Source organism: Coregonus clupeaformis, chromosome 37, assembly GCF_020615455.1.
Source record: "Coregonus clupeaformis isolate EN_2021a chromosome 37, ASM2061545v1, whole genome shotgun sequence".
NCBI lineage: Eukaryota > Metazoa > Chordata > Actinopteri > Salmoniformes > Salmonidae > Coregonus > Coregonus clupeaformis.
In genome coordinates, this window is record NC_059228.1 from 25,856,338 (window position 1) to 25,883,980 (window position 27,643).

The 27,643-nt window shown below is 43.8% G+C and overlaps 1 protein-coding gene across 1 annotated transcript in view; it reads right to left on the reverse strand.

Moving 5' to 3' along the window:
* Positions 1 to 27,643, reverse strand: part of pcsk2 (proprotein convertase subtilisin/kexin type 2) — a 94,396-nt gene that overhangs the window by 35,723 nt on the left and 31,030 nt on the right. Inside the window, exons 6-8 of the mRNA XM_041866442.2 lie at positions 26,140 to 26,216; positions 24,758 to 24,846; positions 20,634 to 20,809 (exon numbers count right to left, since the gene is read on the reverse strand). Coding sequence (XP_041722376.1) covers positions 20,634 to 20,809; positions 24,758 to 24,846; positions 26,140 to 26,216 — 342 coding nt within the window. The remainder of the gene's footprint in view (positions 1 to 20,633; positions 20,810 to 24,757; positions 24,847 to 26,139; positions 26,217 to 27,643) is intronic.

Below are 27,643 nucleotides of genomic sequence, written 5' to 3' on the forward strand. Positions count from 1 at the left end.
GTTGTCAATGCAACCAAATATCAACATTTGAAGATGGATGGCTGATAGTTCCATCTGTGCCACTGACTTAGTCTGGCATTAATTCCAGTTTGTTTTTAAATTAATAACTGATATGTTGGATTCAGGTCTTCATCTCAACCAAATATCTAAGTTAAAGAATAGGATGAAATCAAATCAAACTTTATTTAAAGTGCATTGAAAGTTTGATTTTATTTGATCTAGTCCAATTCTTTATCTTAGATTTTTGTAGATGTGAATCCAACATATAAATTATCAATTCGTCGACAAACTGGAATTACAGTGCCTTCAGAAAGTATTCACACCCCTTTACTTTTTACACATTTTGTTGTGTTACAGACTGAATTTAAAATGGATTAAATTAATATTATATGGCTGATATAACGTTTTTTATACAGTATTTGTTCATGTCTTTGATCATGAGCTGTATGGGTGCCAGAAGGTCTGCGTGCCAAGATAGCTTGGGGGCCACTTGTGCTAACCTTAGAAGGAGTACATGATGGAATATCCTGGCTAGGGTGCAACACAATACCATGTAGAGGGATCCTACTGTAGGTGATGAGTGACACTCAATAATGGTTGGCAACTGTTGGATGGAATTAGCTTGCAAAGCCGTATATAAACTGAGAGGTTTTCTATGTAAGTCATTCGGATGACAATAGGCTACGCCAGTACCGCTTGTCATGCGATTCCAGTACTGTAATATTAAATAACTCTGAATCAACTCTCCATCTAAGTGTTTAACTATTCTCTTACATCCTGAAGTACTCGATACCAGAGAAACTCGTCATAACAGATTGTCGTCACGAACAGCATGCAGTTCAGAGCCGAACTAACAGGTAAGCAGACTTTCATTTTTTGATTAGGTTCAATTCTGCTTCTCTGTGGTAAAGCTGTGATGTGACAAACGTTTAAAATTCAATATTTTTTTGAGGGGAACAGATTAGTGGTATTCGAGTATGTATCAAATTAGACAATGACATGGTGCTATGATTCTAAACAGGGTTTGTTCAGAGTAATGAATAGGAGAAGGAGAGTGGGTTTAACAAGATTGGGCATAGGGTCTTTTAATGGGTACGACATTATAAAGTCCTGTAATGTGAAAAAAACATTATAAAGTTGTTCAGAGGTTCAAGTCCTCAACATGACGAGATCATGAAGTGTGATAAAGTGAGGTTTAAGTCCTGTGGTGTGAAAGAATTATCATAAAGTGTGATAAATAGGTTTCAGTCCTGTGGTGTGAAAGAATCATCATAAAGAGTTAGATGTGAAGAGGTTCAAGGCCTCAACCATATTATAAAAGCCCTATGAGAAAATGAATCCATTGTGAAATTACTCAAAAGGGTCAGGAGAGAGAGAGAGCAATAACTCATTCTGCATAAAGAATCAGAGCAGATACAATTAAGCATGTTGAATCATGGCACCAATTACAAAATAGGCAAACAAAATATTATTAAAGATCAAGTTGGGGATTTGATTCAAGTATTTGATTACTAATATTGCATGAACTAATAAAAGTAATGGATAGCCAACTTAGTAGACTGGTATCTGGAAAGACAGTCACCATTAAGAGTAAATCAGAGCTTCATTTACCTCGAAGAGAGAGAAAGGAAATGACGAAATGATTACAGACAAATCCGCATTTAAAACAGACAATGTGTGAATGGATGTTAAGTAAATTAGGATTTTTATATGGGGAACCATATATCAGTGATTTATCAGCATGGACAGATAATGAGGATCCTCAAGAAGGTATTTTTAAAGGGGATAGGTTAAAGATAGCGCAAAAAGTCAGCTAACAAAGTTAAGTAATTGAATGGCACAACATAGGCTATATTATGAACAAAGAGCAGAAAGTAATTTTAATCTCAAGGGTGCATAATAAATTATAGAAGTTTTGACAATTTGATATACATTTGTATAATAAGCTTTGATATAACATTATATTGTGGTTCCGTACATCAATGCCCATCATATAATATCAAGGAGTGGTATGGAGAGCGTGAGGTTATTTTAGAGTGTAGTGGAAAAGTCTATGTTTTAATGAGAGGCTTGACTTTGACAGGGTTTCCTGGAGGTTAGAGAACCGGTGAGGATCCCATGACAGGAAGGTCAGTATCCGGGAAAATAAAGTTGTTGTTTTTGGTTCCGCTGGGAATATGTTTGAAGAAGTTGATTTGTGTCGATTGAGAATCGTTAAAAAAACACGAAGGGATTGTTTGATGTGAGTACCTAGGAGTTTCTAACTTTCTATATGGATTATGTGAAGATATGAAAATAGGATGAATTTTATGTGTGTGTAATCGATTACTAGAGAGGTGATAAAGTAATAATTAGAATAATATATATGTATTAACTTCCTCACCCAAACGTAGACGTACGTCAGGGTTGGGAAATAGTAAATAAAGGTTTTCTGAGTTTGTGCCGTTGATGGATCATTTGATAGAGATACGGTTTAAGAAATGAACTGCCCATAAGGACTGGAATTTATAGAAGTAACTTATAACATAGTACAAAGCCAATTTAGGGTTTCCATTAAACTAATTATCATTGCGGAGCTAACGTGATGAAGTGAAGGAACTTCATTTTGTATGAGATGGTAAGACGATAAACCAGTGTATTTGGGCTATTTGCGGGATTTCTTTGTCATTCAATGGCATAGACTGAAATCTGGGAAGTGAGTGTTGTATCTTAATGGGAAGTGAAGCAAGGGGGACAAAGAGAATAAAAAGAGTATTAAAAAACACCAGGAATAATGAAGCAGTGTTGGACAGAAGCAGAGTATGAAAGATAACATTAACTGAGGAATATAGAAACTTTTAGCTGAGATCACTACAGAAATATTACTGACTCAATATGGTAACAGAGACACTGAACCAAACATGAAGCTACTACAGCAATATAGGATTGTGAAAGTTGTCAAGTTACTTTTTAACCCTACGATAGAGGTAAATGAAGAACGCTGTTTGAGAATGTTTTTTCTTTGTTGTCTGGAGAGTTTCCAGGTGTTGGTCTGCGGGTGTTAGCAACTGGGGCTCGGTGAACGTGAGAGAGCTGTAAGTGTCATAATGGGTTAAGTTTGGTTTATTGGGATCACTGGTTGCTGCGGAAAATTAGGAAGTAAAAAGGGGGGTGAGTGTTACCGTAGTGAAATGGCTAGCTAGTTAGTGGTGCGAACTAGTAGCGTTTCGATTGGTGACATAACTTGCTCTGAGAACTTGAAGTAAGTGTTTAACTTGCTCTGCAAGGGTTGCAGGTTTTGTTGAACGATGGGTAACGGTGCTTCGAGGGTGACTGTTGTTGATGTGTGCAGAGAGTCCCTGGTTCAAGCCCATGTAGGGAAGGAAGCAAACTGTTACACTGATGCTGTTGACCCAGATCACTGGTTGAATTGATACGATTATACGAAAGGGATTGTACTACTAACCCATGGCGGCTAGGATAACATAATACTTTAAGTGGCATCCCTGTGAATGGATGTTGGGTTTTTTTCACTATAACTTAACAATAATTTGTCACCTGCTAAAGTACCGTTAGATGGAAAGACAGCGGTAGAGGATAATAGAGATTGTAGAGGGTTTTCTGTGTTAAAAGGAAAGTAGGTTAATTGGGAGATGAGAAATGTCGAATTGGATTGTTTGAGTAGACTGGTATTAAAATAAGGCTTTCTAGTTATGTGAATGAAAATATATTATTAGGTAGTAGTGGTTTGTGGATAGAATTTACTAATGCCATGATTTAGTCCGCGGGTGAAAGAGAGTCGTGCTCGCTGGGCTATATCGGGATGTAAAGGACGCAAAGGGTAATGTGAAGCAGAGGTCTGAATAGTTGAATAGTTAATTCATGCTAGAAACGATAATCTGTTTCTGTTACGTTGAACAATGGGAGGTAGTTTTTACTTTTATGCTGATGAATAAGTATTTTTATTTTTATTTTTTGTAAGTTCTGGATTTATTAAACAATAGGTTTATATTTTAATACATCAATGCAACAAGTTGAGATGATTAAATTACCGGAAAGGGTTTATAGGTTTATATTAGAAGGTGTAGTCAACTTAATGAAACATGGTATTATCTGATGTGTTTTGAGTAGGATTATTTCCTATAGGATTGGTGGAAGTACCCTACAGTATGTATGTTAAGGAAGACGTAGGAGATCACATCTCAAACACCTTTTTAATAGACGCTTGGAATCAAATATCACTAATTCTTTACGCGTAGTAATTGATTATATTTGCAAATGTCTCCAATATTACATTTAGAGGGGTGACAGGAACAATCTAAGGGGAAACAGATATTTACTATGTCGGTGAAAAGTTATCCAGTAACAATACCATGATAATTTGATATGGGATCAAATGGAGCCGATTTTGGGGTGTAATAATCATTGTGAGAATTAAAAAGAATGAAGTCTAAAGGTGATATGATGTTTTTATGGTATAATGATGTCATGTCATAGTATCATGGGGAACAGGTTAGAGTTACTAGATAAGTGGTTAGGAGACAGAAAGTCTACATTCCATTGTGTCAAAGGAGATTACTGATGTTTAGGATAGCATGAGTGATGGGCAGGATAGTGACTTGGGGTAAAGAGTGATGAACATCAAAGACAGGGAGTGCCCATGGAGACTTGCCAGATGTATGCCAGTAAGAGGGTAACAGAAGGGTATATAAGGTAGAGTGTCTTCTTTGTTCAAGTTGGTTCGTAACATCAAGGGGCAAAGCTCTGGTCATTGTTGTAACGAACCCGGTACCGATCATTAAACATTTGCATTAACTATCTACAAAGTGTCTAAGTATAGCCTTGCATCCTTGATTCTTTGACACCCGAGAAACTCATCATAACAAAAGGGTAATCAATTAAAAAGACTAATTGTAAACTCAGAGAACCTTGAGCATTTTTCATCTTTTGATAGATTTCATGTAATCTTCTTCTGGAGTAGTTATGAGGAATTAGATTGTAACAAACGATTATTGATGTGAGGTAGAACAGTGTATATCTGCATCATGTTTTGTGTGTAATGAATATTTTTGGATTGCTGATTATAATTGAATGTTAACGAAATGTATACTCTCTCTTCTAGGAAAATTGGGATTTTCTTATCTCTCCTTGGAATGTTTCCAAAGTCTGTGAGCTACGGGGAGCAGTTAGTCAAATTTGGCAGTCTTATAATTAGGTCATAAGAGGGTGCTACCAAAGTAAATAAGGCCTGGCCATTTTTGTTTGTTGTTTGTTGTTTTCCAATAACCACACACAACCCACCTATTATAATGGTTATATAGGGTTTTTATTTTTATTTTAGGGGGTTTTAATGGGATAGAGATGATAAGACTTAAAGGGACTTTAACTTTCAGAAGTTTTTTGTTTTATGAGTGAGTTTTGGGTAAACACGTGATTTCTTTTGAGAAGAAATGTAATGAGGACTTATTGTAAACTTGGGATACAACATTTATGAAATGTTTTGGCTGTTGTTATTGATTAGTATATACTATAGAATGAAACACTTATTTGAAGGGTGTGAATGACCTCTGAACTCTGTCCTGACTTTCTAGTGTGAATTGATCACCCACACTGGAAAGCCAAGAGGCATAGGAAGAGGAAATTTTGTCATTTTAATTTCATTAATTATTTTGGTTTAACAGGCAATGTTGTTGTTTTGTTTTTTGAATGCATGAATCACGATGTGAGTAATGTGTCCAAAGGGGGGAAGTACTGGTCGCATGGGGCTTTTTGGTAAATGTGCAAATTGTATTAAGAATATGAGCAGTAGTGATTAATATGTTATGGGTTAGATTAAATGTTTTAGGTGCAAGTGTATTTGTGGTAGGAGGCAGGGTGTAGAGGAGGCCTGTCTAGGAAACTAGTGGACTGCAACATGCTGCAAGAATGTGCACTTCCTAATCTCAAGGCTTCTCCTGACTGATAAGAAGACAGGGTATAGTAGCATACGGTGTCTCACCTAACAATGTTCTTAAGACTTTCTTCCCACAGGTGAAGGCTTCTCTGCCCAACCTAACAGGAGAATCTGGGCATTGTCTGTTTGTCTTTGCAGCAGGGACTCTCAACTTCCCTATTGGTATGCTGCCAGATGGACACACTCCACAGAACGATGTTGATGAATGGAGAAGGACTCTGCATGATCCGAGACCCTAATGACGGAAGAAGGTTCAGAGCTCAAGGGACCATACATCATCACCCAGGCTACGCCAACGGATGTACGGGGAGAGGGGAGATCGACCTGGTATCATCTAATCCACTGCAACAGAGTACTACGAGGCTGAGGACGCTGGAGCTGACAAGAATCAGATGGTGTCTTGATGCATAGCAGGGATAATTTGGCTTAGAAAGTTGTAAACCTAAAAATAAAAAAAACTCTGAACCGGCTGAAGATGAACATCAGATGCGTTGAAGACGTTCCTGTACAGCACCACTTCTACCTGCAACCGGTCTACAACTGCCAATCGAAGCTATCAAAGGATTTTATCTCATGCTTTTCTCGCAGAGTGAGGATGGAGAGAGATCTGTTCAAATACAAAATGTCTCATATTGTTGGTATACAACACGATACCATGTAGGGGGATCCTATTGTAGGTGATGAGTGACACTCAATAATGGTTGGCAACTGTTGGAATTAGCTTGCAAAGCCGTATATAAACTGAGAGGTTTTCTATGTAAGTCATTCAGATGACAATAGCCTACACCCGTACCACTTGTCATGCGAATCCAGTACTGTAATATTAAATAACTCGGAATCAACTCTCCATCTAAGTGTTTAACTATTCTCTTACATCCTGAAGTACTCGATACCAGAGAAACTCGTCATAACAATGGCCTACACACAATACCCCATAATGTCAAACTGGAATTATGTTTATTTAAAAATATATATAGAAATTAATTAAAAATGAAAAGCTGAAATGTCTTCAAGCAGTAAGTATTCAACCCCTTTGTTATGGCAAGCCTAAATAAGTTCAGGAGTAAACAAGTTGCATGGACAGTATAATAATACTGTTTAACGTGATTTTTGAATGACTACCTCATCGCTGTACCCCACACATACAATTATTTGTAAGGTCCCTCAATCGAGCAGTGAATTTCAAACACAGATTACACCGCAAAGACCAGGGAGGTTTTCCAATGCCTCGCAAAGAAGGGCTCCTATTGATAGATGGGTTAAAAAAGGCAGACATTGAATATTCCTTAAAGCATAGTGAGGTTAATCATTAAACTTTGGATGTTGTATCAATAAACCCAGTCACTACAAAGATGCAGGCGTCCTTCCTAACTCAGTTGCCGGAGAGGAAGGAAATTGCTCAGGGATTTCACCATGAGACCAACAGTTACAGAGTTTAATGGCTGTGATAGGAGAAAACTGATGATGGATCAACAACATTGTAGTTACTCCACAATACCAACCTAATTGACAGAGTGATGAGAAGGAAGCCTGTACACTATAAAATATTTTAAAACATGCATCCTGTTTGCAAAAAGGCACTAAAGTAATACTGTGTGTTATGTTTGGGGCAAATCCAATACAACACAATACTGAGTATCACTCGCCATATTTTCAAGCATAGTGGTGGCTGCATCATGGTATGGGTATACAGTACTTGTAATCATTAAGGACTGGGGAGTTTTTCATGATAAAAAATAAACGGAATGGAGTTAAGCACAGGCAAAATCCTAGAGGAAAACCTGGTTCAGTCTGCTTTCCACCAGACACTGGGAGATGAATTCACCTTTCAGCAGGACAATAACCTAAAACACAAGGCCAAATCTACACTGGAGGTGCTTACCAAGAAGACCTTGAATGTTCTTGAGTGGCCGAGTTACAGTTTTAACTTAAATCTCCTTGAAAATCTATGGCAATACCTGAAATGGTTGTTTAGCAATGATCAACAACCAATTGAATTTTTTAAAGAATAATGGCCAAATGTTGCATAATCCAGGTGTGAAAAACTCTTAGAGACTTACCCAGAAAGACTCCAAGCTGGAATCACTGCCAAAGGTGCTTCTACAAAGTATTGACTTAGGGGTGTGAATACTTGTGTAAATGTGATAGAGTATATCTGTATTTAATTTTCAATACATTTTCTAAAATGTCAAAAAAATATGTTTTCACTTTGTCAGTATGGGGTATTGTGTGTAGATGGTTGAGAAAAAAATAGATTAAATCCATTTTGAATTCAGTCTGTAACACAACAAAATCTGGAATAAGTCAAGGGCTATGAATACTTTCTGAAGGCACTGTAAAGCCAGACACTGGCACAAATGGAACTATCCAAGCAGAAGATAAATCTCCTTCAATTGTTGATATTTGGTTGTGTTGACAACCAAACACAATTCAATATCACTTTTGAAATACAATAAATAGCCTGTTACCTTGTCGACAAGTTAAAACTGCTTAGGCATTAAGTCCCATATGGGGGAATTTTAGAGTTTCTGGACCGGTTCCAACTGACATTTTGGTGTATGAAGCGCTCGGTGAACATCGTAGGGTCCCGTGCCTTATAATGCCAAAAAGCCCCATCTGTCTGCTCTCCACTACCACTCTCTCAGCGGAGCTGATTTGAAGTGTCAGGTTTCAGATCACACATTTGCATAGGGAGTGACGTGTCAAATTTTCTGGCCTATCCAGACAAAGAATCGATTCACTCTCCCTCTGAGAGACGGAGCCCAGCCTGGGAGACTGCAAAGGCTTCAGTCGAGCGAATCCAACAGTTGTGGTTTAATCTAGCTGTGATATTCTCAGCTGGATTTTGAGCTTTCAACATGAACAAATACTAAATCATTCATAGAATTTAAACAAGACCACTTTCTCTTAGTCACAGACAGACAAAATCACTTCATGCCTAAAGCTGAAGTTATAACGCGTCTACACACATTTGAATGGTGTCTCTGCGCCACTCAGTGGACACTTAGGAAAAAAGTATCTGTCATCAATTATATTTCACAGTTACAGTGGCTTGCGAAAGTATTCACCCCCCTTGGCATTTTTCCTATTTTGTTGCCTTACAACCTGGAATTAAAATTGATTTTTGGGGGGTTTGAATCATTTGATTTACTCAACATGCCTACCACTTTGAAGATGCAAAATATTTATTTTTGTGAAACAAACAAGAAATAAGACAAAAAAAACAGAAAACTTGCATAACTATTTACCCCCCCCCCCAAAGTCAAAACTTTAGGGTCATTGTCCTTCTGGAAGGTGAACCTCCATCCCAGTCTCAAATCTCTGGAAGGCTGGAACAGGTTTCCCTCAAGAATTTCCCTGTATTTAGCGCCATCCATCATTCCTTCAATTCTGACCAGTTTCCCAGTCCCTGCTGATGAAAAACATCCACACAGCATGATGCTGCCACCACCATGCTTCACTGTGGGGATGGTGTTCTCGGGGTGATGAGAGGTGTTGGGTTTGTGCCAGACATAGCATTTTCCTTGATGGCCAAAAAGCTCAATTTTAGTCTCATCTGACCAGAGTACCTTCTTCCATATGCTTGGGGAGTCTCCCACATGGCTTTTGGCAAACACCAAACATGTTTGCTTATTTATTTATTTAAGTAATGGCTTTTTTCTGGCCACTCTTCTGTAAAGCCCAGCTCTGTGGAGTGTACGGCTTAAAGTGGTCCTATGGACAGATACTCCAATCTCCGCTGTGGAGCTTTGCAGCTCCTTCATGGTTATCTTTGGTCTCTTTGTTGCCTTTCTGATTAATGCCCTCCTTGCCTGGTCTGTGAGTTTTGGTGGGCGGCCCTCTCTTGACAGGTTTGTTGTGGTGCCATATTCTTTCCAACCCTGATCTGTACTTCTCCACAAATTTGTCCCTGACCTGTGTGGAGAGCTCCTTGGTCTTCATGGTGCCGCTTGCTTGGTGGTGCCCCTTGCTTAGTGGTGTTGCAGACTCTGGGGCCTTTCAGAACAGGTGTATATATACTAAGATCATGTGACAGATCATATGAAACTTAGATTGCACACAGGTGGACTTTATTTAACTAATTTTGTGACTTCTGAAGGTAATTGGTTGCACCAGATCTTATTTAGGGGCTTCATAGCAAAGGGAGTGAATACATATGCACGCACCACCTTTCCATTATTTATTTGTATAGTCATTTTTTTCATTTCACTTCACCAATTTTGACTATTTTGTGTATGTCCATTACATGAAATCCAAATAAAAATCAATTTAAATTACAGGTTGTAATGCAACAAAATAGGAGAAACGCCAAGGGGGATGAATACTTTTGCAAGGCACTGTATAAGAAAGGTGAAATCTTACAGTAAGTTGTTTATAATTAGATTGTTACAATATTTAGAAAGTATTTCAGTCATTTCAAGCCCTATTACCCCACTTTTATTGAAATGGAAAACATTTATTTTCATCATATTTCTACTATATACTTGAGCTTTTGTCCTCAAAAGTGAGTACACCTCAGTAAATTATAACAATTTTTACCAAAAAGGTGAGTTCCAGACCTTTTTAAAACTATGCAACATTTCCAGTTATTGTTTATGGCCATCTCATGAAAAATTATTACATTTGGGTATGTCTATTTAGGCGGAAAGCAACATTTTAACAAATTATACTGTCACGGTTTCGGCCGAGGCTGCCTCTCTTCCTTGCTCGGGCAGGCTTCGGCGTTCGTCGTCTCCGGAATACTAGCTGCCACCGTTGCATGTTTCTATGTTCGTTTGCTTTTGTCTGATTGTTGTTACACCTGTTATCGTTTAGTGTCATTAGTGTCCTATAAGTTCTCGTTGTGTTTGTCAAGTGTTGTGTGTGATTGTTTTACTGTCGTGCGGTTGGCTAGTATTCTACTGTTTGCTCGGTTGAGCTATTCTCCATAGTGTTTGGAGTGTTTTGTCGCACCTGTTAGTGCGCCCGTTTGTTTTCGCCTACGTGCGGAGTTCTCGCCTCAGGGCATTTATTCGTGCTTGTGTTTTGTGCATCTACTAAAGTATTTTGGACTAACGTTCTGCGTCCTGCGCCTGATTCCACCACCACACCCACCTACAGCTACACTGACAGAATCACACACCAGCTCGAATGGAATCAGCAGGAGCCGCAGCCGCACAGGAGACGTTGGAGGACAGAGTCCGGGAGCAGAATGACCAGATCCTGCGGATGGGGTCCGCCCTGCAGGAGGTGATCACCACCCTCCAACGCTGGGAGACCCGAGGGACACCGCCAACGCCATCTTCCCTGCCCTCACCGTCGGCAAGTCAGCCCCTTCCCGCTCCGGAACCCAGAGGAGTTCGACTCTCGCTCCCGAGGGCCTACGATGGGACCGCTGCCGGGTGTCAGGGCTTCCTGCTCCAGGTGGAGCTTTACCTGGCCACCGTGCACCCGGCGCCCTCGGGACACGAGAGCGTGTCCGCCCTGATCTTCTGCCTTTCCGGCAAAGCGTTAGAGTGGGCCAACGCTGAGTGGAGGAGAATAGACGCTACTACCATCACGTACGCCAAGTTCTCCCGCCGCTTCAGGGCGGTGTTTGACCATCCCCCGGAGGGGAAAGCGGCGGGGGAGCGTCTGTTCTGCCTCCGGCAGGGGAGGAGGAGTGCCCAGGAGTTCGCGTTGGAATTCCGGACTCTAGCGGCGGATGCAGGGTGGAATGAGCGGGCCCTCATTGATCACTACCGCTGTAGTCTACGTGAGGACGTCCGTAGGGAGCTGGCCTGTCGGGACACCAGCCTCTCGTTCGACCAGTTAGTCGACATGTCCATCAGGCTGGATACCCTGCTAGCTACCCGCGGACGTCCCGAGGGGGGTCCGTCCATTTCACCCTCCAGCGCCTCCAAGCCGTGCCCCATGGAGCTCGGGGGCGCTGGCGCTAGAGAGAGGAGGGGTCGGAGTACGAGGGGGTCCATCTCCTGCACCAACTGTGGTCGGGGGAGGACACACCGCGGCTAGGTGCTGGGGATGGCCTCCTCGGGGAGAAGACGACAGGCCCCGCACTGGGGGAGCCCTTCCAGGTGAGTAGGCGCCCCCACTCACCCAGAGCTCTCTGTTGCACACTTCTGTATACCTGTGCGTTTTCCACAGGTCGCACCTCATTCCCAGCATAAGGCGCTGGTAGATTCAGGCGCGGCTGGGAATTTTTTTGATAAGAGATTTTGTTTAGCCTTAGGGATTCCCCTTCTCCCTGTTGACGTCCCCTTCCCCGTTCATGCCCTAGATAGCGGTCCGTTGGGTGCGGGCTTGATCAGGGAGGTCACGGCGCCACTTAGGATGTGTACGCAGGGGGGTCATCAGGAGATGATCCAGCTATTTCTGATCGACTCGCCTGCGTATCCGGTGGTGCTGGGCATGCCCTGGTTGAGTACCCATAACCCGTCTATTTCGTGGCAGGAGAGGGCTCTGATGGAGTGGTCTGCCCAATGTGTGGGTCGATGTTTAGGCGTTTCCGTAGGGGCTACCTCGGTGGAGAGTCCAAACCAGGTGCCCGCATTGCACGTTCCCCCTGAGTATGGGGATTTGGCTATTGTGTTCAGTAAGTCGAGGGCGACGCAGTTGCCTCCCCATAGGCAGGGAGATTGTGCGATAGACCTCCAGGCAGGAGCTGCGCTCCCACGGAGCCATGTGTATCCTTTGTCTCAGGAGGAGAAGAGAGCTATGGAGACTTACATAGACGAATCTCTGAGACAAGGATACATACGGCCCTCCACTTCCCCTGCGTCCTCGAGTTTCTTTTTTGTGAAGAAAAAGGATGGTGGGTTACGCCCGTGCATTGATTACCGTGGTCTCAATCAGATCACAGTGAAGTACAGTTATCCACTCCCGCTGATTGCGACCATGACGGAGTCATTGCACGGGGCGCGTTTCTTCACGAAATTAGATCTCAGGAGCGCGTACAACTTGGTGCGCATTAGGGGGGGCGATGAATGGAAGACAGCCTTTAGTACCACCTCGGGCCATTACGAGTATCTTGTCATGCCATACGGGTTGATGAACGCTCCTTCAGTTTTCCAATCATTCGTGGATGAGATCTTCAGGGACATGCAGGGGCAGGGGGTGGTCGTGTACATAGATGACATTCTCGTGTACTCGCCTACCCGAGTCGAGCATGTGGCCCTGGTGCGCCGAGTGTTGCGGAGGCTGTTGGAGCACGACCTGTATGTCAAGGCAGAGAAGTGTCTGTTTTTCCAGGAGTCGGTCTCCTTTTTGGGTTATCAGTTGTCTGCGTCAGGGGTGAAGATGGAGGTAGACCGGGTGTCAGCCGTGCGTAATTGGCAAACGCCAACCACTGTGAAGGAGGTGCAGCAGTTTTTGGGGTTTGCGAATTACTACCGGAGGTTTATCCGGGGTTTTGGACAGGTGGCAGCTCCCATCACGTCTCTTTTGAAGGGGGGTCCGGTGCGTCTGCAGTGGTCAGCCGAGGCGGACAGGGCGTTTGGGAGGCTGAAGGACCTGTTTACCTCGGCCCCGGTGCTGGCGCATCCGGATCCCTCTTTACCATTTCAGGTAGAGGTGGACGCGTCAGAGGCCGGTATAGGAGCCGTGCTTTCGCAACGGTCCGGCGCGCCACCTAAACTCCGCCCCTGTGCTTTTTATTCCAAGAAGCTCAGTCCGGCGGAGCGAAATTATGACGTAGGGGACAGGGAGCTGTTAGCCGTGGTACAGGCTCTAAAGGTGTGGAGGCACTGGCTCGAGGGGGCTCAACACCCTTTCCTCATTTTGACGGACCACCGTAACCTGGAGTACATCCGGGCAGCGAGGAGACTGAACCCTCACCAGGCGAGGTGGAATATGTTTTTGACCCGGTTCACATTTAAGATCACGTACATCCCTGGGTCACAGAACGGTAAGGCAGACGCACTGTCTCGGCGGTATGACACGGAGGAGAGGTCCGTGGAGCCCACTCCCATACTGCCGGAGTCTTGTCTGGTGGCACCGGTAGTGTGGGAGGTCGATGCTGAACTCGAGCGGGCGTTACGCACCGACCCTAGTCCACCTCAATGCCCGGAGGGTCGGAAGTACGTTCCGCTCGATGTTCGGGATCGATTGATCTATTGGGCTCACACGTCACCCTCCTCTGGACACCCTGGTATCGGCCGGACAGTGTACTGTCTTAGTGCCAAGTACTGGTGGCCCACGTTGGCGAGGGATGTAAGGGTTTATGTTTCCTCCTGCTCGGTGTGCGCCCAGTGTAAGGCGCCTAGACATCTGCCTAGGGGTAAGTTACTACCCCTGCCCGTTCCACAACGACCATGGTCTCACCTCTCGGTGGATTTCCTAACTGACCTTCCTCCTTCACAGGGGAATACCACTATACTGGTCGTTGTGGACCGGTTTTCTAAGGCCTGTCGTTTGCTCCCTATGCCGGGCCTTCCTACTGCCCTGCAAACCGCCGAAGCGCTATTCACCCATGTGTTCCGGCACTACAGGGTACCCGAGGATATTGTGTCTGATCGAGGTCCCCAATTTACCTCCAGAGTCTGGAGAGCTTTTATGGAGTGGTTGGGGGTCTCGGTGAGCCTCACCTCGGGTTACCACCCGGAGAGTAATGGGCAGGTGGAACGTGTGAACCAGGATGTGGGTAGGTTTCTTAGAACATACTGCCAGGACCGGCCGGAGGAGTGGGCAGGTACGTTCCCTGGGCCGAAATGGCCCAGAATTCCCCTACGCCATTCCTCCACTAACCTAACCCCTTTCCAATGTGTGTTAGGTTACCAGCCGGTTCTGGCACCTTGGCAGCAGAGCCAGATCGAGGCTCCTGCGGTGGATGAGTGGGTGCGGCGCTCGGAGGAGACATGGAATGCTGCACACGTCCACCTGCAGCGGGCCCTCCGTCGTCAAAAGGCGAGCGCCGATCTCCACCGCAGTGAGGGACCGGTGTACGCACCTGGTGATCGAGTCTGGCTCTCTACCAGAAACCTGCCCCTCCGCCTGCCCTGTCGGAAACTGGGTCGGCGGTTTGTAGGGGCCATTTAAAGTCCTGAGAAGATTGAACGAGGTGTGTTACAAATTACAACTACCTGTTGAGTATAAAAGTATTAACCCCTCGTTCCATGTGTCTCTTCTCAGGCCGGTGGTAGCTGGCCCACTCCAAGAAAGTGAGATCAGGGAGACTCCTCCGCCCCATTGGACATCGAGGGGCACCGGCGTACTCCGTGCGGTCCATCTTGGATTCGAGACGTCGGATGGGGGGTCTCCAATATCTAGTGGAGTGGGAGGGGTACGGCCCGGAGGAACGGTGCTGGGTGCCGAGGAGAGACATTTTGGACCCGTCTCTCCTGACGGAATTCCATCGTGGGCACCCGACGCACCCTGCTCCGCGTCCTCCTGGTCGTCCCCGAGGCCGGAGTCGGCGCACGGCTGGAGCCGCGCGTCAAGGGGGGGGTACTGTCACGGTTTCGGCCGAGGCTGCCTCTCTTCCTTGCTCGGGCAGGCTTCGGCGTTCGTCGTCTCCGGAATACTAGCTGCCACCGTTGCATGTTTCTATGTTCGTTTGCTTTTGTCTGATTGTTGTTACACCTGTTATCGTTTAGTGTCATTAGTGTCCTATAAGTTCTCGTTGTGTTTGTCAAGTGTTGTGTGTGATTGTTTTACTGTCGTGCGGTTGGCTAGTATTCTACTGTTTGCTCGGTTGAGCTATTCTCCATAGTGTTTGGAGTGTTTTGTCGCACCTGTTAGTGCGCCCGTTTGTTTTCGCCTACGTGCGGAGTTCTCGCCTCAGGGCATTTATTCGTGCTTGTGTTTTGTGCATCTACTAAAGTCTTTTGGACTAACGTTCTGCGTCCTGCGCCTGATTCCACCACCACACCCACCTACAGCTACACTGACATATACATTAGATTCACGTCTCGACCAAAAATAAAAGTAAAAGAATGGGATGAAGCCAGTTGCTCAGATGGAGATAATCTCATTTAAATGTTAATATTTTCATGTCAACAAAACACAATTCAATATTACTTTCGTAATACAGTAAATAGCCTAAAGTTAAGGCTACCTTACAAACTAATGTAACATTCAACCTTAAAATGATTAACACATCCATGGCACATTTTGAAGTTAAGTGTAACTATAAATGTCTTCTTAAGTAATCACCGACGTCTTGCTCCCGAACAAGCTAAACACCTTCTGTGGGCTCTCGTTCTCCGTGGCCGACTTAAGTAAGATTTTTAAGTGTGTTAACCCTCGCAAGGCTGCCGGACCAGACGGCTGGAGTGTTTACGGACAAACTCTCCCTATCCCAGTCTGCTGTCCCCACTTGCTTCAAGATGTCCACCATTGTTCCTGTACCCAAGAAAGCAAAGGTATCTGAACTAAATTACCGTCGGCCTGTAGCACTCACTTCCGTCATCATGAAGTGCTTTGAGAGGCTAGTTAAGGATCATATCACCTCCACCTTACCTGACACACTAGACCCACTTCAATTTGCATACCGCCCCAATAGATCCACAGACGATGCAATCGCCATCCCATTGCACACTGCCCTATCCCATCTGGACAAGAGGAATACCTATGTAAGAATGCTGTTCATTGACTATAGCTCAACCTTAAACATCATAGTACCCTCCAAGCTAATCATTAAGCTTGGGGCCCTGGGTCTGAACCCCGCTCTGTGCAACTGGGTCGTGGACTTCCTGACGGGCCGTCCCAGGTGGTGAAGATAGGAAACAAAACCTCCACTACGCTGATCCTCAACACAGGGCCCACACAAGGGTGGTTCTCAGCCCCCCCCTGTACTCCCTGTTCACCCATAACTGCGTGGCCACGCACGCCTTCAACTCAATCATCAAGTTTGCAGACGACACAATAGTAGTAGGCCTGAATACCAACAATGACGAGACAGCGTACAGGGAGGAGGTGAGGGCCCTGGCGGAGTGGTGCCAGGAAATTAACCTCTCCCTCAATGTCAAGGAGCTGATAGTGGACTTCAGGAGACAGCAGAGGGAGCATGCCTCTACACACATCAATGGGACTGCAGTGGAGATAGCTTCAAGTTCCTCGGCGTACACATCCCTGATGATCTGAAATGGTCCACCCACACAGACAGTGTGATGAAGAAGGCGCAACAGCACCTCTTCAACCTCAGGAGGCTGAAGAAATTTGGCTTGGCCCCTAAGACCCTCACAAACTTTTACAGATGCACAACTGAGAGCACCCTGTCGGGCTGTATCACCGCTTGGTACGGCGACTGCACCGCCCGCAACCGCAGGGCTCTCCAGAGGGTGGTGCGGTCTGCCCATCGCATCACCGGGGGCACACTGCCTGCCCTCCAGGACACATACAGAACCCAATGTCACAGGAAGGCCAAAAAGATCATCAAGGACATCAACCACCCGAGCCACGGCCTGTTCACCCCGCTACCATCCAGAAGGTGAGGTCAGTACAGGTGCATCAAAGCTGGGACCGAGAGACTGAAAAACAGCTTCTATCTCAAGGCCATCAGACTGTTAAATAGCCATCACTAGCCGGCTACCACCCGGTTACTCAACCTTGCACCTTAGAGTCTGCTGCCCTATGTACATAGACATGGAATCACTGGTCACTTTTATAATGGAACACTAGTCACTTTAATAATGTTTACATACTGTTTTACTCATTTCATATGTATATACTGTATTCTACTGTATTTTAGTCAACGCCACTCCGACATTGCTCGTCCTAATATTTATATATTTCTTAATTCCATTACTTTACTTTTAGATTTGTGTGTATTGTTGTGAATTGTTAGATACTACTGCACTGTTGGAGCTAGGAACACAAGCATTTCGCTACATCCGCAATAACATCTGCTAAATATGTTTATGTGACCAATACAATTTGATTTGATTTAATCTCATTGATCAACGTCTCAACCAAATATTACCCAATTATCCATGTTGAAATTACGTGGTGTGCCCAGTGGGATGCTATTAGTCTTCTTAATTGTTTTCATTTTCTCCTCTCCTCTTTTTGCATGTATGGCCACTGAGCTCACAGGAGTGGATACAGAGAGGTAATGTGGTGGAAAAGCCACTGATCTTGACCCTCAGCATCAGAGCCAGGGTCAGTTCCAGTTCCTGTTAATGCAATTGAATATGGAATTTGTCCATGGGTGTAAAATTACAAATCTAATTGAGCCCTGTTGAACTCAATCCCAATCTAACCCGAATGAGCATACTGGTTGGTTGAGAAAGGGGATGAGAAAGGGGAACTAAGTGTTCCAAGAGGGCATTCTCTGTCTTCAATCATAAGGTATTGCATTGTATTATATTGTTCCAATCCATCTTGTTTTTTCTCTCTCTCTATTATAGCGACTCTCTTCTCGACCATAACAAGCAGATATGATACAGATACACCATGTGAATTGAAGAAGAGCAAACAACATGTCCGGACCATAAAACTTTTTGGGGATGACAAATGGGGTCTCACTGGGCACACTATGTCATTTCAACATGGATAATTGGGTCTATTTTGGTTGAGACGTTGATCAATGAGATTACAACCTAGATTCACCCACTCAAAAAGTTAGTTGAATTTCCAATGTGTTATCACTATGCTTTCAACCATCTAAATGCACAACCAAATTCAATGGAAAACAATGTCAGATATTCTGTTTATTTATACAACAAATGAAAATGTTATCACTGTGCTTCACCTAATAGAAGAACCAAATGACCTGGATTGCAATTGAGATTACATTAAAAGTGTATGGTTCAAGTTACCAATGTCGTTCGCGATTCTGCACAGATTATTACAGCAATTGTGAAGATCTCCACAGACCTGCGACGACCTTTGTATGCTATCGTGAACATGCACGCTTTATATGATTACATAAGAAGAAATGTATAGTTACAGTAACCACTGACTTAGTCTGTAAAAGAATAGGACTAAATCAAATTAAATCAAATTTTAAATGCACTTTAAATAAAGTTTGATATGATTTAGTCCTATTCTTTAACTTGGATTTTTGGTTGAGATGGAGATGTGAATCCAACATATCAATGATTAATTTGTAGACAAACTGGAATTAAAGCCAGGCTAATTAGTGGCACAGATGGAACTTCCCAAGCAGAAGATACATATCCTTCAAATGTTTATATTTGGTTGCGTTGACAACTAAACACAATTCAACATCACTAAATATTATTACATTTTAAATCAACCAGAGCTTGAAACCTTAGCCCTATTGTATTGTCTATTTTTAGTTGAATTCTGGGTTGAATTGAAATTATTGTTGATGACTTTACAAATGCTTTGATAGCAACAGTGAATCTATTTAGTTTTTTAAGTGGAGATTGCTCAACAATCATTCTCACAATAGTACATTGGTAATAGTCAGGGAAAAAAATCATAGCTAAGCAAGGTTGGGCTTGGTTGAACCTTTGGATGGGAGACCAAAGGGTAGCTGTAGAAAGATCCATTCTCCAGTAGGAGGTGCTGCCAAGCCTATAGTTTACTTTCTGATATAAATATAATGTTGAAAATCTGGTTTAAAGGTACAAATTCAACAGATTTTGTAAAAGGTTTGTCTATGTTGACATTTCATTATCATAATGACATAATCCTGTGGTTTCAATTTCACCCTCAGAACAACAGTTTACGGTGATTACTTTTTTTCAAATCCAATGTACAGTATTTTCCATGTAGATTCCACATCACAATATGTTGACAAATTACGTTGAAACAATGTTGATTCAACCAGTTTGTGCACAGTCGGATGATATGAAACACTTAGTATCCAACTCCAGTTTAAGATTTAGCACAAGAGGTGTCTGCATCTCAAAACCCTTCTGTTTATTTGTGGAGGATCTAGGTTCACCAGAGTTACGTACGTGTCGCTCTCTACACATCTATTCCTGCCTCTCCATTTAAATTGCAAAGTGCTGTTTGAAATTCGGTGAGATCACATATGTGCACGGCTTCTGTCTCCGGTGCTCCACCAATAAACCACTCTCATATATCTAGCGCCGTCCCGGAACATTCCGTGTGATTTATTTCCATTATCCACAGCAATTTGCAAAACAAAGCCGCCTCGCTCAAGATGCAAACTAAGTGACTCGCTTAGAGGGAAGTGATTGGACTAGTGTGGGGGTGACAAGTGTTCCCTAACTATTGAAGAGAATTAAGAAAGCATGCATGTCTGTTCAATGGAAAAAATGCTAATTGAATTATTCTCATCTTGGGTTGGTGGAAAATAAAGTACTTTTCTGCATGTGCATCCTGACGAGCATACATAGCATGAGAGAGGCTGAGTGAAATACTGCTTGATTAGTTGTGCTTATCTTAGCCAGGCTTAGAGCACATTTTGCACCTACTCAGCAACGCTGCCTGAGATCAGGTCAGACCAGACCAGACCACCCCCCTGCATGTGGTATTATGATTAATCAAGACGCTAATTGCCACTGGCACTGGCAGTATGCTAAATGACTGTGTGTCGGGGGGGTGTCTGTGAACGTGTGTAACAGCAAGGCTGTTCTTGTGTAAAGCTGTTCTTTTTCCTATTATGTGACTTGAGTCTCATGTACTGTGTGCCTCTTCAAAGAACCCAGTTACCTGAGTAAGACAAGTACTCTACAACCCTGCCATCCCCAGTCAGCCCAGTGTGTGTGTGTGTGTGTGTGTCTGTGTGTGTGTGTGTGTATGCATGTGCGTGTGTGCATGTGCGTGTGTTTGTGTGTGTGTGTACCTTGTTGACTCCGTCAGCCATGGCCTGCAGAGTGAGCTCTCGGGGTCCGTCTACTGTCTTGCCGTCGTCGGTGGGTCCCCAACTGGCACTGTAGATATCAATGACCTGGGGCATGTGGCTGATGGACGATGCCTCGATGATGTCCGTCATGAAGGGCTGGTCTAGCATACGGATACCTGGGGAAGAGGAGAACGGTGAGCAGGTTGGGAGAGACAGGGAGTGTAAGGTACACATTGTCCACTGTATAGATCAGTCAAGCCATTGGTTTCACATTATTAAAATGCTAAGCCACTGTTGACCGAATACCCCCAGCTAGCACATTTGGTTCCTGTTTTTGGTTTCACATTGGCTGTGGGAACAAACCATACGTTTCCTGACTGGTAAATCAGAAAGTTTTTTTTACGTTCTGAGGATAGTTTGCAGGGAGGTTCTGAGAAAGTTTCATTATGGTTCCTTGTAAGTCTTCCTGGGACGTTTTATTAACACTCTGAGAATGGAAATTATAGGTTACCAACATTGAAATTAAATGTAACCATGTTTGACCTTTTAGGAAACCTTCTGTTAAAGTATTGAAATACCAAGAAAATAACTTTTTTTTATCAAGTTCCTTAAATGTGCTGAGAATGCGCCAAAGTCAAGCAACTATCCTGCACCATTTCCAGAAAGTTGTGGGAATGTTGTATGCAAAATAACCATAAGACAACCACGCTCTCATCAAGCTCTAAGTAACATATGGTTCTCAGAAAGTTATGTGCTAGCTGGCAATCTTGTGTATAATTATAATAACTAACATAGCTAACATAAATAGCATTCCTCTCTGTTTGAGCCAGGTGTTTGAGTAGGCTAAATTAGCTAGCTGCATTAGCTAGCTAAGTAAGTGAAAGTGAATAAAATACAACAAAATATCTTTCTCTCTCTCTCCTGAATTTTTAAAAGAAATTAATGTTCAACTATTGTCTTTCTCTCTCTTTGAATCAACTACTCACTACATTGCATGCACTGCAGTGCTAGCTAGCTGTAGCTTATGCTTTCAGTACTAGTTTCATTCTCTGATCCTTTGATTGGGTGGACATGTCAGTTCTGATAGGTTGGAGGACGTCCTCCGGGAGTCGTCATAATTACTGTGTAAGTCTATGGACGGGGGTGAAAACCATGAGCCTCCTAGGTTTTGAATTGAAGTCAATGTACCCAGAGGAGGACGGAAAATAGCTGTCCTCCGGTTACACCATGGTGCTACCCCAGAGAGTAGCAAACAGTGCAAAACAGTATGTTTTAATAAGTTATTTGGTGACGTGAATATATTTAGTATAGTTTTATCTAAAAAGGAGGATTTTATGTTTCACTATTTTAAAAAACAGCTTCCTCCTCTGAGGAGCCTTCACTGTACAAAACATGTTCAGACACCCTTGATTAATCTATTTGGAGGAAAAGTGATGTTAACATAATGAAATCTCCAAACCAATTAATATTAACATCAAAGCCTTCGTAAGGGTGCTTTCCTTTCTCCTTTCAACCTCTATGGAAATTCATGAATTCAAGGTTATAATAACAACATAATGATGAAGATGTCTCTCCACTGGAAATTATAATTCCAAACAAAGCAAAGTGTTGCCAGTTTGTAGATAAACTAGACGACGAACTGAACTGATACCAGGTTTCTGGACGATAGAGGACAAATCAAATCGGCAAAAGTAATTTTATTGTACTCTATAGAGCCAAATCATAGGGGGAACTCAATAAGCAGTGGAAGCAGTGGAAGCAGTGGAAGCAGTGGAAGCAGTGGAAGCAAGGAATTGACTCTATCGATGTTGTTGACATTTTGCTTCCGCCTTTGCGGACATTTATTCCCGTTGTTAGAGCGGTCAGTCCAGTATCTTGTCACACGAATTGTACAAAACATTAAGGACACCTGCTCTTTCCATGACATAGACTGACCAGGTGAATGCAGGTGAAAGCTATGATCCCTTATTGATGTCACTTAAATCCACTTCAATCAGTGTAGATGAAGGTTTTTAAGCCTTTAGAAAATTGAGACATGGATTGTGTATGTGTGCCATTCAGAAGGTGAATGGGTAAAACAAAATATTTAAGTGCCTTTGAACAGGGTATGGTAGTAGGTGCAAGGCGCACCAGTTTGTGTCAAGAACTGCAACGCTGCTGGGTTTTTCACACTCAATAGTTTCCTGCGTATATCAAGAATGGTCCACCACCCAAAGTACATCCAGCCAACTTGACACAACTGTGGGAAATATTGGAGTCAACATGGGCCAGCATCCCTGTGCAATGCCTTTGACACCTTGGAGAGTCCATACCCCGACGAATTGAGGCTGTTCTGAGGGCAAAAGGGGAAGGTGCAACTCAATATTAGGAAGGTGTTCCTAATGTTTGGTATACTCAGTGTAGATAATCTTTGATCACTGTCACCAGCTGTCACTAGCTACAAGGGAAAACATTGCCTATGTAGCCAACTTGATTCTTCTTACATCTACTACTAAAGTTAAAAAGCATCGGATTGGTGTAAACGAGAGAAAGTTTCCTTCCACCATTGAGCGTGCCGTCTTTAGCCAACTCTTTAGCCAACTCTTTAGCCAACTCTCTTGCTATCTTGCTATCTCTCTCAGAACTCTCTTGCTATCTCTCTCTCTCTCTCTCTCTCAGAACTCTCTTGCTATCTCTCTCAGAATGACCTTCTTGATCCAAACCAGTCAGGTTTCAGGACTGGTCATTCAACTGAGACTGCTCTTCTCTGTGTCACGGAGGCTCTCCGCACTGCTAAAGCTAACTCTCTCTCCTCTGCTCTTGTCCTTCTAGACCTGTCTGCTGCCTTTGATACTGTGAACCATCAGATCCTCCTCTCCACCCTCTCCGAGCTGGGCATCTCCGGCGCGACTCACTCCTGGATTGTGTCCTACCTGACCGGTCGCTCCTACCAAGTGGCGTGGCGAGAAGCTGTCTCCGCACCACGTGCTCTCACCACTGGTGTCCCCAAGGGCTCAGTTCTAGGCCCTCTCCTATTCTCCCTATACACCAAGTCACTTGGCTCTGTCATATCCTTCTGAACCAGGTGGCGAATCGCATCTCTGCATGTCTGGCAGATATATCAGTATGGATGACGGATCACCACCTCAAGCTGAACCTTGGCAAGACGGAGCTGCTCTTCCTTCCGGGGAAGGACTGCCCGTTCCATGAGCTCGCCATCACGGTTGACAACTCCGTTGTGTCCTCCTCCCAGAGTGCGAAGAGCCTTGGCGTGACCCTGGACAACACCCTGTCGTTCTCCGCTAACATCAAGGCGGTGACCCGATCCTGCAGGTTCATGCTCTACAACATTCGGAGAGTACGACCCTGCCTTACACAGGAAGCGGCACAGGTCCTAATCCAGGCACTTGTCATCTCCCGTCTGGATTACTGCAACTCGCTGTTGGCTGGGCTCCCTGCCTGTGCCATTAAACCCCTACAACTCATCCAGAATGCCGCAGCACGTCTGGTGTTCAACCTTCCCAAGTTCTCTCACGTCACCCCGCTCCTCCGCACACTCCACTGGCTTCCAGTTGAAGCTCGCATCTGTTACAAGACCATGGTGCTTGCCTATGGAGCTGTGAGGGGAACGGCACCTCTGTACCTTCAGGCTCTGATCAGTCCCTACACCCAAACGAGGGCATTGCGTTCATCCACCTCTGGCCTGCTGGCTCCCCTTCCTCTGCGGAAGCATAGTTCCCGCTCAGCCCAGTCAAAACTGTTCGCTGCTCTGGCACCCCAATGGTGGAACAAGCTCCCTCACGACGCCAGGACAGCGGAGTCACTCACCACCTTCCGGAGACATTTGAAACCCCACCTCTTTAAGGAATACCTGGGATTGTATAAAGTAATCCTTCTACCCCCCTTAAAAAAAAAAAAAAACATTTGTAAAGTGGTTAACCCACTGGCTATAGGGTGAATGCACCAATTTGTAAGTCGCTCTGGATAAGAGCGTCTGCTAAATGACGTAAATGTAAATATGTTTTGCAGCAGTCTCGGTTAGTATGACTGCCACTTTTACAAGTTTTCAAAAATTACTGTGATCACTAGTACTTTTACATCCAAGCCAGCTGTTATTTACCACAGTATTAGAGTAGTCTACATACCTGCCACTTTAGAGTTGTAGGCCACTCCCACTCCGCAGATGTTGTTGTTGGCTGCTGCAGACACCTCACCAGCACACCTTGTACCATGACTACACACAGAAACACACATGTAGATTGGGGAACGGGGAAAAGGTTGGAAAACATATTGGGAATCGATGTATCAGGTCAATGTATCAGATCTTTTACCACCTATTGTAGACTTTGTGACTTCTATGTAAACCTGTTATGGCTATCTGGAATAGGATTACCGGTTGGAAGACGCGCATGGCATTTTGGGGCACAAATCAATAAGAATTAGCATGAGGAATCAGTCCATTGTGCCATCTGGATAACATTAGCTTGAACAATTCCTACCACATTCATCCATTTGAAAGAAGATTAAGAAATTGGTAAAATCTCCGATTTGCATTAAGATCTGATGGTTGGTTGAGGAGTTGGCATTTTAAAAGGTCATACGAAGACAGTCTTGCGTTGTGTGTGTGCACATGCCTATGTGTCTGTGTGTGTGTATGTGTGTGTGTGGGCGGGGGGCTTCTCACAGGGTAGCTGCAGTGAGCCCTCTTGGCTTTCCCAGCATGCTTTGCCACAGAAAGTATGCTATTTATAAACAAACAGCTAATTAGCCACCGAGTCCTGCACTGCACTAATTCAGCAGCGGCGACGCTACACCACACACACACAGAGATATGTGTGGCGGAGAGAGGAGCAGTGAGGGTGGATGGTGTTCTCTATGTTTAATCGTCTAGTCCTTGAGGTGCCCTCGGCAGCAGTGGGTCATGCAGTGTGAGTTAGCGATGGGAGAGAGATACGGCGCTATCGGACATAAGGTTGCCCCTGTGAGCACTGCAGACAGGAGAGAGTGAACCAATGCCAATCTAGCCACCGTATCTCTGTGTATCTCTCATACCTGTAGAAGATCTCACAGAGTGCATTGTCTAGGCAGATTTACATCACTGGAAGGAAAGGCCCAGGAAATGTAACGCAAGGTTGCCTACTCATCCAAATAAAGAGTAAATATAAACTGTGTGTAAATACTCTACAGATGACAAGCTATCAAACTAAGTTAATCCATCATTTATCAGCCAATCTTCACTTCAACTCGTACAGATATGCAGGAATAAATTGCAACACACAATATATTGTAACCCACAGTACCTACCTCCCCTGATATATCTCCTTAATAACTAGTCTGGGCGGTACATGTTGTGGACTGCAGTAATGCAGTAGCTGTGAGTGTCCACAGATATGAATGACTAGAGCTACGTGGCGAGAAAATCAATACAGACAAGGGGACTTGCTATACCATGGCCTACAGCTGCGTGATGAATGCTTATGGGGCAGACGACTTTAGAGGTGCGAGGGGCTGGCCAGCTGGTTTTTACCTGTTAAACCAGTCGTCCGTGTAACGGGGGTACGGGTACGGGTCATTGCTGCTGAAGTCATAGCTGGCCTCAGCGTTCTGAAAAGACCGAAAACAAACAGTTTAATCAGGCAGGCCTTCTCAAATCTAGTCTTGTCTTGTCCAGACCCAACCTAGACTGTGCTGATGTGGCTGCTTTACTAACGACTCAACTGATGTTCTTGTTGCTGCCTCTGTATATTGGATGTTGTGTTTCACTGAGTTGTGACGTTTCAGATTCCTCTATCAATTTTCCTCTCAGTTATGCAATATATGTGAGTAAAATACTTTTCTGGACAATGCTGAGTCCATGTGTTCTTAACCTGGCAGAATAATTAAAGGTTGATTGCTTCCAGGATTTTCTTGTAGAATGTCCTCATGCAAATCATGCTATAATGAAGACCTTTCAGTCTGATGGAAGCATGTCACGTGGAACAGATTAATATGAAGAAAATGTCCAACGCGCACTCGCACAAACACACACACACACACACACACTGTACTAATATGATGGCAATGCATGGTCACAGCAGGGAACAGCGGCTGAGACACTGACACACCAATTACTCCCGCCATTTAATTCCATGTGGCCAAAAGTAATAGGAGTGGAATTACAAGCGGAAAAGCAGGAGAAAACAGATGCATTAGACGCACACATCTGTCGGAGAGTCATCAATCCAGGCTGCATAATCAGCAAATGGCCTGCTCTGCAGCCACACATACTCACGTAGGCACGCACACACAAACAAATCTACAAATCCACCAACCATTACAGGAATCTCTATCCATTCTTTATTCTCTCTCTCTCTCTCTCTCTCGTTCTCTCTTTACACCCCTCCCTCTTTTCTATACCACTTGCTTCCCTTTGAGATTGCCATTTCAGAAACCATCTTGAAAGGATGTTTCTCTCAAACTTTCTTATTGTCTGAAAGCCTAATTTTCCTCTTCCCTTCTCTTTTCCCAAAACGATCAACTAGCCACCTTCAACAAGTCTCTTCCCACTGGGCAAAAACGGGTTGAATCAATGTTGTTTTCATGTCATTTCAACAACAATAAATGTAAGCTGATCAAAATCAAAAAGAAGAATGTGTCACATGCGCCGAATACAACGTGTGTAGACTTTACCATGGTTGCTTATGAGCCCTTCTCAACTAATAGTAAAATAGTAACACAGGGAGTACCAGTACCAGATCAATGTGCAGGGATACGAGGTATTTGAGGTAGATACAGTGGGGAAAAAAAGTATTTAGTCAGCCACCAATTGTGCAAGTTCTCCCACTTAAAAAGATGAGAGAGGCCTGTAATTTTCATCATAGGTACACGTCAACTATGACAGACAAAATGAGAAAAAAAGTCCCGAAAAACACATTGTAGGATTTTTTATGAATTTATTTGCAAATTATGGTGGAAAATAAGTATTTGGTCAATAAAAAAAGTTTCTCAATACTTTGTTAAATACCCTTTGTTGGCAATGACACAGGTCAAAC